Source organism: Stenella coeruleoalba (genome assembly GCF_951394435.1).
Source record: "Stenella coeruleoalba genome assembly, chromosome: 9".
Classification (NCBI taxonomy): Eukaryota; Metazoa; Chordata; class Mammalia; order Artiodactyla; family Delphinidae; genus Stenella; species Stenella coeruleoalba.
Genome location: NC_137155.1, coordinates 75,416,975 through 75,430,044, shown reverse-complemented (window position 1 = coordinate 75,430,044; position 13,070 = coordinate 75,416,975). Strand labels below are relative to the sequence as shown.

The window sequence follows — 13,070 nt, the reverse complement described above, 5'->3', positions numbered from 1 at the left end:
AGGAGGCCAGTACAATAAACAAACAAGTACCAAAGTGTCATTTTTCAGTGTTCCCTTATTTACAGACAAATTACAAAATTATATAGAAATTAAACCCACTTGCATATTAGAAATGCACTTCAATTCACCCATGGATCAAAGAGTCATTGTTTTAAACAGTGTATTTTAACCTCCTTTCAAAAGATTACTAGCTCAAGATCAAAAATATTCCCAGATTAGAATATCAGAGCTATCCTCAACATACAATCTTCCAGATCACTGGAAATTTTAAGAATCACTGGTTCTTAAAATTTTATGAGAGAAGTGAAAATGCAGTTGTCATGGTTCCCACCTCCAGACATTATTTCAATTGTTTTAGGTGGCTGCTAAGGGTCTACATTTTTGTAAGTGTCCCAGGTGGTCCTAATTCTGATGGCCTTTCCATCCACACTAAGAAACATCACCCAGAATTTTCTCAACTCTACAAATGAATCTTGTAATATAGAAATGATATCCCATCCCTACCATGCTCACAACTCTCTAATGTCTATTATGTCTCAAATGAAACCAAAGATCTTTGTTGTGGTCCACAATGTCCTACATCATCTCATCCCAACAACCTTTCAGACAGTATTTGCTACGAAGCCCCTCCCCTGCTTTACTTCAATTACAGTGGCCTTAGGGAGAATACACCTTGTGGTCTTGGTACTTTTCTCTCTTCTTCTAAACTCTTCATCCAGATATTCACAGGACTCCCTTCATCCCTTCAGAAAGCCATCAGCTCAGATATTCCCCTAGGAAAGGCTTTGTCTGTCCCCTATACAAAACAGCACACTTCTTACCCTGATTTATTTTATTAATAGCACCCACCACTGCCTGGAATTATATATCTGTGTTCACTTTCTGCCTCTCCTACTAGAATACACAGTTCTTAAGGTCTGGAAGTTAGCAGTTATGCTTACTGCCATGGTCAATGACAGGCAGTAAATGATCAACCAAAGTCTGCTAAATGGAATTGAACACTATGAGTCACATTTTGATTTCCTAAGAGCATAAGTTACTGGTGAGACTTTGGGTTTCCCAAAGCACTATTACTGGTATTTTTAAAAGTGAGGAAAGTGAGGAAGATGGAAGAATCAGGCCCACATAAGAGCAAAAAAGACAAGACCTTTTACTTTTAGAACAAAACCTTCCCATTCTATTTGACATTATTTCAACTGTCTTCCTACTCTTTTACATTATTTTTTCTCATTATTAACTTCTGATAACTCACTTATTCTCCGCACACTTTTTATGATTATGATCTTCTTTACATAACAGACTTGTCAAAACTTCCAACGCAAAATGGATTGCACCATGCCAGGATAGGTATCTACATGTATACTTACATTTTGTAAAACTGCCTTTTAATCGCTTAGAATGAAAACTTCTTCCTGAACAGAGAATACATTTATCTCATGTGTCATTTACAGACAATAGTTCTCTATTTTTAAACAATTCCATTCTATGCAGAAATGAGTGCACCTGAATAAAGGAAAAAAGTGCCAATTTGTGTTTACTGGGTAAGAAAAAGAACACCTTTCTAGTGACTGTCACCCAGGTATCTTTTTGACCCATGTGTCACTTGGGCTACTCGTATTTAGATAGGGGACTGAACTTGAAAGAGAAGGCAGTACATTTCTGTGCAGATTCACTTACATTATAACATAGCTCCATATGCTTCCCAGAGGCACCTGCAATCTACCCAGCCTTCACCAGAAAGCAAACTGATTAAGGAAATAGCCATCGACAGCCATTAATTCTAACCTTTGCAGAGAAGAATGAGTTACAGCCCTCCCTAGTTAAAAGAGAAAAAATAAAAAGGATGGATTGTAGTGCATTCAAAGACAAAGTGTTCAAATAAAAAAAAAAACTTGAAATTTGTTAACATTGAACAAAGCATGTGATTAGATTAGTCGATTCTTGCTAATGTTGAGATGGCACTGCTCCATGGCTAAGGAGCTCTCCATGGTGTGCATGTATCATCTCACAGCATGACCAGCAACACAGTAACCAGGTAATAAGTCTCCAAAAGGTATAGACCCAAACCTCAAAAGCCTTTCCATGTAGTTAGGCAGGCAAGAAGTAAAACCATAAATTATATAAAAAAATAGCACTTACTAATGTCAAGTGTAATTCCAACTATAGAAGATGTAGGCTTGGGAGGTTGAGAAGGCTTCATGGAGAAGGTCAGTGTAAAGACTGGCTCTCAAAGGAGAAAATTAAAGGGCAAAAAAATCCAGTGGAATCTACTAATGCAAGGAGATATGTAAATGTACACAGAAATGTGTAGAGATGGTGTTTCACCCTGGGTTTCTTTTCAATACCAGATCATAACTCACACCGTCAAATCTATCTGCTGAAGTTAGTGGGAGAACAATGCCTATTTCTATATATATACTCATGCTCGGAAAACAATATAAGACACATGGAGAGTAGGGAAATAAAAGAGTGAAATCATTTTTACAGCTCTGCAGGAAGAATCATACCTCCTTTTCAGGGAAAGTTCTTTTCACCTTTCCCCTTCTTTCAATGAAAGAGAAGTTAAATTGTACAGTTTTTAACAATCTACAGGCCAACTCCTTTATAGATAATTCAGACAAAGTAACTGATTTATTTTCTTCTCCATCAGGCCAGGTAAAATTTCACCATTAAGTAGTTTTCCCCCAAATGACCTAAGAGTTCACCAGATGAGAAACACAGGGTTGCGTTATATCAACTGGGCACCTCATGATAAACTCCAGTACTGTATGAATAAATGCAGAGCTAGCAGTGATACTGAGGGATGTGGAAAGAGTGAGTCACAGAGAGTAGAACTAGGAGAGAAATGCATTAAAATAATAGAATAAAGAACATACTTATTCCTTTCTTATCCCTGAGCATCTGCAGTAACCCCCAGCTAATTAGTACTGCACATTTCTAGATAATGTTTTAAGGTCTTCAGGGGAAAAAAAAGAGTAGAAAATTGAAATTTCAAAAAGCACTACTGATATTTAATTGTGTAACTATGGGCAGGCCAAAAACAATTGTGTATGTGTAAAATGACGGATTTTAAATAGACAACAGCTAAGTTTCCTTCCACCAGGAATTCAGAAATTAGGGAATAAGAAATTTGAACTTCATGAACTCGTTTTCAAAGTTGAGTATAATTGGGAGAAAAGTTTAGACAAATACATGACATCAGAATTAAATGAAGTAATTATACAAATAAAATATATATAAGATCAAGTCTATCTGTACTCTAAAGGGAAATCCTGAAAAGAAAAAAAAAAATCATAACAGACCCACTGAAAATTAGAAACCGGGCCCTTTTCTAGGATGCCGTGCCAGGAGAACACATCTCATCTCCTCCTGACATACCTCTGTCTTGCAACCAAGCAAAGGCTTATAGAAAAAGACATAGAAAGCTGGGTGAATACACACTTTCAAAAAATACATACGTCACATCAAATATTATCTCTAATTCAAATGGTGACTAAAACAAAATGAAGACACTTAAGATTTGGTTCCCTGTAATGCTAAAGGAGGAATACATATCACATTTTCTACATCTCTTTAAAAGTTCATTTTCAGCTCTCATCAATTAACATGCTCTATAAAGAACTCTGTAAAAAATGTGGTATAGTATGCCAAAAGAAAAATGGATGTTACTCATGGAATGGCTCTTCACCCAAAAGATAAATTTTGGTCCCCCTGCCGCGCCCCCGGCCCGGCACCTCGTGAAGATGTATTTGATTAACACGTTAGCAATATTCATGCATAGGTGCTGGCACAGGAGAAACTATAATTCCACCCATTTTCAGTATTGCTGGGTAAACCAGAAGTCTCTACATAAATGATTCCACAAGATACACTCCCAACATTCCCTAAAGCCATGTAGTCAGAATAGTGATGAATAGAAGGAAGATATTTCAAAGTTTCTTCTTCTTTTTAATAATATATACTTTATAACATATACTATATAAAGTATATAACATATACAACACAGTTAATATATGTATATGTTGTATGGGATATATAGCATACTTGTATGTTATATGAAATAGAACATATATGACATACATATGACATATTTTATATAAATATATAATCCCCCTACAATTATGCCATTCTAAAAAGAGGAATTTTCCTCATACATTGTTAGGAAAATTACAGTAAAAGTATTTTGCTTTTTTGTTTCTTAAAATAGCAATTTACCAACTATATCAAAATTAAAATATTATAGATTTAGTTTTGATAGTCTTATAAATAGACAACTACACTAAGTTTTCTAGGAGCATAGTCGTAATTCTACCATATTTGTTTCTGATGAATGTACACTATAAATGAAATTTTTGTTTTCCCAGGTTTGCAGGGAAACCAAGAATGCAGGTATTGCCTAAAATAATAGCTCCCCAAATATTTAATGTGCCACCTGGTACCTCTTCTAATTCACAAGTCATGAGCCTAAGGTTCAATGGTAAACTGAACCTAAATATATGTTTGTAAAATCGTTTTTGATTACGGGTGAATGTTTGGAAATTTCCTAAATTTGACACCATTTAAGTACTACCACCTAAATGAAAAATAACAACAGGATGTTACTGCCCAGAGGTCATTAAGACAAAAGAGGACTTCCAGGTTCTTATTCTCCCAAGGCAGTTGAGGGTAGTAACTAGAGGTTACATTGCAGAAAAGAGGGAGGCCGGAAGTAAAAGGGTCATCAGGGCCCAGTGCAGGTCAACAAGTATGCTCAGAAAGAAAGGACTGAATGGAGGAAGAAATATACAGGGCCACCCAATTTAAACATTGTTTTAAAAAAACCTTTCTGACATTCTTTCATGGATTTCTAAAATTGTGCTCTTGATGTTTCATACTTTAATTAATAGGAAATGGGTAGACTTCAAATTATATTTTAAAGCATTCACTTTACTAGCAAATTAAATAATTACTTACGTAACGAGCATGGTTAAAATATGGAATAATGATATATATGCTATTTCAAGGAGCACAAAAATGATTAGATGAATACACAATAGACCCACTCATTTCTTCAGACCGAAAAACCAACTGAATATTGTCTAAAATGACCTGAGAGGTAGCAGATAATTCTGCCAGTCCTGAATTACAAAATTCTTGGCCCTTTCTTTTCATGTAGATAATGTCTGTATGAGCTGGAACTTTCAAACACCACTGTCTAGGATTGCATTTTCACTTCTATTATCATTAATTGATGAATATTAGCTCCATTAAAAATAACAGCCACATAAAAAGAGTTCATTGACTGTAATGGGAAATTCCTGGTCATCTATCGGACATGGATTGATTTTAGCTGCAACTACTGAGTATTTTCCAAAAAGTTTGTATCTTACACTTCATCGTATAAGACTACAGTGTAAAAAATAAATTCAAGCAATGGCTTTTGTTAATACTTTCTATTCTTAAATGAAGCTATTGAGTCACAATGCAACCAAAGTTAAGACACCAAAAAGGCAGGATTTTTTTTAATCTATTTTTTCAGAAAAGTATAATACATTTAAAATATATTTTGATGAGAAACAGAAGACATTTTTGAGAAAACTTTGCTACATTATAAAGCATATGCTTTGTTAAATGTTTGTATATATTCTCCGATAAATGGGTTGTATCTTGATTGCAACATTTCTACATCTTTAAAGCATGACTGCTATATTACACCAGGATCATTAATTACCTTAATTTCCTGAAAATTAAAATTTTCATCTATAGTGGAACTTAAGTCTTAGAAGTAACTCCCATTTTACTTCCAAGTTCTGAGAAAGTGTGTGTATTTAATTTTTCTTACATACTAACATTCAGAACACGTGAACTAAAACCATTTCATAGATTTTACTCAGGTATTGTGATTTAGTTTCTTAATTCATTTCAAAAAGCAGATGCTTCTAAGCATTTTATTTATATAATAAAAATTGTCATCAGTGGTTAACAATTCCTCATCTTTTCCTGAAAACAAAAATAGATTTCATAATAAAATAAAAATTTGAAAGTCATTTCAGAAAACAAGTTTTAAAATAATACTAACTTCTCAAGTCTAGAATAGAAATTTCTAGCCAGATGAAATTAGCATCTCATCAACATTCATTGTAACAATGCTCAAATTCAATCAGGTAGAGGGCATATAGTATTAAAATGACTTACTGATACTTCATGAAAAACACTGTCACAGACACCTAATTTTTAAAAATATATTTCCTTTTAATACTTCTTTCATTTCCTCTTAACATAGAGTCCTCTTTTTATTCATAGGTACTTTTAATTTGAAGTCCTGATAGTGATTTATACTATCCAACTGTCCTTAATAAAGACTTCAAATGACATAAAGACAACAAGACACAAACCTCTTGGTTACAACTAAGCACCTGCACTGCTAAGGTATTCTGCATGTTCTTCAAAATGTGTCACAAAATTACCAACAGGATAAAAGGGAAATATAAACAGTAGGTTATAGAATTTTCACTGATTCATTTTTGAAAATCCACTATTAGGCCTTCAAAAATATGTGAGACTAAATCAAAATCATAAGTCATTATATTTTACTTTAACATCATTTCTTGACTCAGCCCAAAATTCTTCACATATAAAATATTCCATTAGTTAGCCATAGGACAACATGAGAATTCTGTTCAACACAATATGTCTAATAAAATTAAGTTGACTTTAACCACATTGTCATTTAAAGAAGGCAATTAAATTAGGCTGAAACACAAAATTTAAAAAGCAGCCTTGGGAATAACTTTTTCTATTACAGCCATTACCAAATCCTATTGAACTGATTAACCATGCAAGAAAAGCAGCATAAAGCTGAAGAAAGGGCACTAACATCACTACTTGGCTTATCTAAGAACTCATAAAAGTAAAAGGCTCTTACCATTTTACTTTACTATATACTCTAATATATAAATGCTGCTACTTTTCTGCAGTTTAACATTATTAGTAATGTCATATCTTTCTTCAATCATCTAAAAATCTTAATTCTAGCTTAAATTTTATTTTAAAGAACAATATTAATTCAGAATATGTCCCTTTGGTGGCAAAACACGATTACCACCAAATAAAATAATAAAGAAAAGAATTCTAAAAGGAAATTGGGGCCCAAAATTCTCTAATGCAACCAGCCCTTGGTGACCATCAATCTCATCAGATACTGCTCTGCCCTCTGTGTATTTAATGAATATGCGCCCATTGCCTGATGGGATCTGTAGTTTCTTAAAAAAAGTGTGGTAAGAGTCACTTGCTTCTTTATTTGAAACTATGAACGCAGAAACTTAAATATGTTGCAAATATCATTCCACTGCATTTTGTAGAGTTGATCAGTTTCAGCCCTGATATTCTAAAACACTGCATAACTTATCAGCCATAATGAAAATGCATATATATGAATATGTGCATACACATTACAAAATCCTTTGATAATATCTATAATCTATGTCTTAAAATGCTGTAAAATGAGAATTATGGTTCTGAGAGGGAAAATGCATGCCAGAAGTATTCACATGAAAATAATATTTCAAATATACGTGGAAACTTTTCAGTTCAATACACTGAAGCACTTTCTAGGCATTTCAATATACACTGTGTATTTTCATACCTTTACTTGAACACAAATTTTGTGTTTTTCATTATCATTATATTTTTATGTCTTCATACATATAATACTGATGATCTTTATATTCAGGAATTCCTAAATTTCTTTCTGGATTTATCACTTTCAGGCATCAATACTCAACACTGGCCAGCAACTTCCTAGATACTTCAATCACTACATCATACTCATATCATAGATCAAAAGAGTTCTTCAGAACCATTTAGATAATATTTTCCTGAACCCATTTAAGAAAGAGAAAGATTATTTGCTCTTAGTAAGTATATAACTTAAATGGGTGCACAACCACCACACACATATACCACCTCCATCCCATTTCCCTTGATGGCACCTACCCTAGTGTTGTCATGGTGACGATGGTGTACCAGAAGGCAGCAGGGATGCTGGTGAACTTGCTAGCGGAAGACCCCTTCTCTGCGTAGAACATAACCGTAGCGAAGATGATGATAGCCATGGTGAGCGAGAAGAGCAAGAAGCCCAATTCAGAGGCACAGCTCTTCAGTGTGTACCCCAGGATGCGCAGGCCTTGAGAGTGGCGGGAAAACTTAAAGATCCGGAAGACCCGGAAGACGCGGAGTGTGACAAAGGCTCCACTGACATCCTCATTGTCTGTCATCACCAGCCCAATGTAATAAGGCAGGATGGCCACCACATCGATGATACTCATGACGCTACGCACAAAACGGTAACGACTAGGAGCTGCTGCCAGGCGAAGCAAGTACTCAACTGTGAAGATCATGACACAGGCTGTATCCAAGCAAAAGAAGGCCACGGCGTACCGCTCCCCACAGGGCAGTTCTTTAATGTGACCTGGGCTAGACCCACAGGGCACTGTTTCTACCACATTAGCGATGACTGAGACGGCAATGAAGAAGCCGGTAACATAGTAGAACACCAGGGCCATTGTGCTGGTGTGAGGGTTCTCAAAAGCCCGCCAGACCCTCTGCCGAGCCGTCATAGTGGGCAGCGCGCTCTCTCCGGTGTTGTCGGTATCAACATCGTCCTGAAGACGCTCCGCGTTCTCTCGCCGGCGATCCTTGTACTCCTCATAACAGCAGTCGCCAATAATTTCTGGGATGAGGCCAAAGAAGGCTAATTCTTCATCATAAGCGGAGATGCACTCATGGCGAGGGTAGTGGAGTTTCCCAGTGCGGTAGAAATTCAGGATGTGGCGGAAGATGTCTGGGTCACGGTCAAAAAAATACTGCTGAGTCTCTGGATGGTAGAAAAAGTCCCTCTCCGAACTGCCCAGCAGAGTGTCTGGGTACCGTTCCAGGGTGTCCTGCCATGTCTGGAAACGAGTGCCACTCACATTCAGCACAATTAGAGCATCCTGAGTCCTTTTCCTCTCCTGCCTCGGGGGAGCTGGCATGGGCCCCGAGGCCACAGGCATCCACCCAATGGCCGCTGCCCTTGCAAAGGGCAGCCACGCTGCTACCCCCGCAGCCATGGTTCCTTCAAGTGCAGGCCAGAAGGGCAACCAAGTCTCTACAATGGGTCACTCAAAGTAGCCACAATCACCCACTTCCTCCCGTCAAACAAATATTACTGGTCCAGAGGTATCAGCCTTACTCCAAGGTAGGGCTCCTGGTGAAGTCACAGTTCTCAGAGGGCAAGTTTCCCTCAAAGACAGGTATTTGGAGTAACGGGGGGAAAATACAATGTCCTAACAATCACACCCAACAAAACCTAATCAAACCTCTTCCTGCAGTCGGACCAGGCTAGCCCCGGCACAAATAAGTACACAGGTGACTTTCGATGCCTCAATTTCTTCAAACAGGTGTCTTTGATTTCTCCCTTAACACAGTCTGGAGTGTGTGTCGTGCAGGATAGAGGAGACGAAGGACAGACACTCAGTGGTATTCTTTTGAAGAATTAGGGAACCCTTCCACCTTCCTTTTCAGCTCTTTCAAACCTTCCCTTTTCAAGTGGCCCTTCCCGCCAAAGGAATCTCAAGAAGGAGACCTGTTGTTGTAGCTTCCGAGGTTCGGTCACAGCCGCTGCCCCACGTCTCTTTGGGAGTCCGGTCGCCACCTCTACTCCTCGGGACGTATTTGCAGAGACGGAAGTGCTGTGCGTTGGACGCGGCTAGAGGGCATTAATATAGATCCTCCTCTCTCACGTCTACGAGCACCCGCCGTGTCTGCCAAAAGCATTCGCCCAATCTCCCCTTTACTCTCTTGTCAAGTTCAGCTCAGGTGCAGTGTGACAGCTACAGAGCCCGGGAGCTGGCAGCCGCCACTGCCGCCGCGGCAGCAACATCTGCTTCCGCGCACAACGCGCCTCGGCCGCGGTACATACCTGGCGAAGTGCGCGCCGGAGCTGAGTTGCGGAGACTTTCTCCTCGCGGTGCACCCGGAACGGGAAAAGCTGAGAAAGCAGCTCGCGAGCAGCCGAATCCGATGCGCCGAGGGAGCATAAATAAAGCTCAAGCGAGCTCTCCTCCCCCTTCCCCCATTCCTCCGTGCCTCCCTCCTCCTTTTCACCTTCCAAAAGCCAGGCGCAGGCGAGCCGAGCAGCAGCAACAAGTTCAAAAGGTGCGGGGGAGTCGAGAACGGAGGGGACTCGCTCCTGCCAACTTACTGCGCCGCGGCGGTTGCCGGGGCCCGAGCGGCGCGGTGCGGGGCTGCGGGGCTGCGGGGCTGCGGGGCGGCCGGGCGAGCGGTGGCGGCGGCGGCGGCGGCGGCGGCGGCGCGGCGGGGCCGGGGCCGGCGCGGGCAAACGCCGGAGCGCGGAGGCAAGAGGCGCTCAGCAGCGCGGGGGCGCGGGAGGGCTGCTTGCTGCTTCCCCGCCAGTGGGTGGTCCTGCATCTCCCCGGGCTCCCCGCTCCGCTCTTGCTCGTGCGATCAATAAATGAGGAGAAAATAAATAAATAACCGCGCGCACGCCCCACCACGCAGGTTATGCAAGGCGTCTCCTGCCTTTCCCTCGACTTGACCTTTCTCTGCCCCCGCCCCCTCGGGCTCCTCTCGCTCCACCCCAGCCACGCACCAGCCCCGGCGCAAAATGTCACCGAGGGAGAGCATCCAGGTGGATCTGCTGGGGAGGAGTGCGAGCCTCGTTGAACAAAGGGAAGCTTCACGCGCTCGCCTGCGGCGGTTTGGTGGAGGAGAGGAGGAAGGGGACCGATGCCTTGCTTCTGCCTCCCTGGGTCCCGGTTCAAGGCGAGCGTGAGGGCGTGGGGGGGGCGGGGAGGCGGGAGTGAAGGAAAAAGAGAGAGAGAGAGAGAAGCTGGGTAGGAGGGTGAGCAGAGCGGAAAACGCAGGAATTGGCTGTCTTCTGAGGGCTCTTGGGTAGCAAGACCTGCAAAGCCCCGCGGCGGAATTTTTAAGCGCTTTTTCCTCTTTCTCGGTCTTTCGGTTTGTTCGAACCAGATGTTAACGTTGCAAGAGTTAATATGTCATCTGTCCCACTTGCTGAAAAGTCAGACAGCCTCCTTGGTCGGGGTCTTGCCACAACTCCTTTTCCTGTCCTTTGCAAATGACAGGAAGGATTTAGAACCCTTTTCTAAATGTCAGCGTCGAGGGGCGTGCGTCTCCGTGAGTGTGCCTTCCCGTTCATTTTCTCTGCGCATCCATGCGCACACCTAAAATGATTAAAGTAAAGGGGTCCCTGTGAGGGGTAAGTAATGTGGGAGACTAGGAAATTGTCGCTTTCAACGGTTTTGTTTTTCGGGTACCCCGCCCCCAAGTCATTAGGAATCTTCCTTAAAACCAAGCATCTAACATTTATAACCACTAGGTGGCGTGAATGGTGAGAAGTTAAATCCACACCTCAGGTCTGGATGCTTTAGAAAGGTGAAGGATCAAAATGAACTGACCCAACAGAGCATCAGATCACATAAATATCCTCAAATCCAGCCCCCACCAACCTTTTTAGTCTTTATAGGAGATATGCTACTCAGGTCTACGCCTGCATTTTGATGGATATGGGATGTAATGTGGAGAGTTTCTGTTGAAATGCCTTTCAAAATTAAATGTAGATTACTGAGTAATAACAAGAACAACAACAACAATAATAAGAGTGTTTGGAAACAGTGAAGCTTCATCTATGTTGACTAAGGAGAGAAGCCCAATTTCTACCTGAAAATTACCTTTTCAAGATCTAGTTGGACTCTTCTTGGTTTGTAAAGTAAGTGGACTGTGATGTATAGCCTTAAATTGAATCAACTTTCAGGCCCTAGAGATCTTAGGCGTGATGTGTCAACCTTAAAATTTTGAAATAGAATACCTCAAAGAAAAGACATGAACTGAAAAACGGAGTATATAGAAAGTCACCAGAGAAGCAGAAAAACAAACCTTATAATGCACAGGATTTTCTGTAGAGATGGAAAGGTATTTTTGGTTTGTTTACTTGTTTACTGGTGTAGAGGCTTAGGGAATCCCAAGTTAGTAATTAATGAAGTCATAGCTAACGCATCGTGTAAGTTTGGGATCACAGAACTGAAGATATCTGCTGTTCATCTGTTTGTCTTAGTTGAGCAGAAAGATACTTGTTAAAGAATCTGTATAGCCTGTATACCTGAAAACAACAGCAACGACCTGACCTGTTAACTGGAAAATAAAAAGAAGGGGACTACTTAGCAATTAGTATAAGAAAGTTAACCCCTTCCTAACGCAGACATGCAGGTGCATCCAGGGAATGGAAAGCCATGAATGATCAGTTGATGCCAAACTGGCATGCCATCCTGTAGAGATGAGACAAGTGACCTAAACAGAACCTTTAAAATTTGCCTGTAGGGAACTGAACGCTTACAAATCTAAACGCATATGTTTAACCCTACAAAACATCTAAATAAGCAATAATATAGAGCCTGCATTTTTAAGAAGGTTTTATGGTCTGCTCTCCCCGACTCTCCACAGGCTTCTTGAGATAGTGGAAAGATGTAGGCTTAGAAGTTAAACACAGCTAGATTCAAATTCTAGCCCAATAAGTTACTCATTGCCTTTGTTTCATTTGGCAAATTACTTAACTTCTCTGTTTAGAAATTATAGATAATAAAACTTAACTTTTGAGGCCTATCATGAAGATTAAGCAGAAAAATACTTCTGAACGCCAATGTAGAACTTGACACACATGGAGGGTAACTCAGTTCCTTTTCACTTTAATGCATTATGGAAATGCAATTCATTTGATTCAGCTATTTTAGTATATTTACTCTTGCCTCTGAGTTCAAAAATTCCTGTGCCATGATATGCAGGTAACTGATATTTTAATATTCATTCAGGTGTTGAAATTCTATATGAAGAGTATGCATACAGAATCCAGCAGAACACTATATTCTTCCCTTGTCCAGAAATTCCTGGTTTTCCTTCTTGTATTATCATTTTACATACTCTGCTTGGCTGATTGAAAATAAACTCAGCAAAATCAAAATTGAATTCATCATTTCTCTTCTCCAGTCAGCTACTCCTTCTGTTTCCTCTCCTTG

The 13,070-nt window shown here is 40.1% G+C and overlaps 1 protein-coding gene across 1 annotated transcript in view; it reads right to left on the bottom strand.

Annotated features, from left to right (window-relative positions):
* The window catches only part of KCND2 (potassium voltage-gated channel subfamily D member 2), a 471,838-nt gene extending 461,688 nt beyond the window's left edge, over nt 1–10,150 (bottom strand). Inside the window, exon 1 of the mRNA XM_079932255.1 lies at nt 7,975–10,150. Within this exon, the coding sequence (XP_079788381.1) occupies nt 7,975–9,089 (1,115 nt within the window). The 5' untranslated portion in view covers nt 9,090–10,150. The remainder of the gene's footprint in view (nt 1–7,974) is intronic.
* Nucleotides 10,151–13,070: the final 2,920 nt, after the last annotated feature.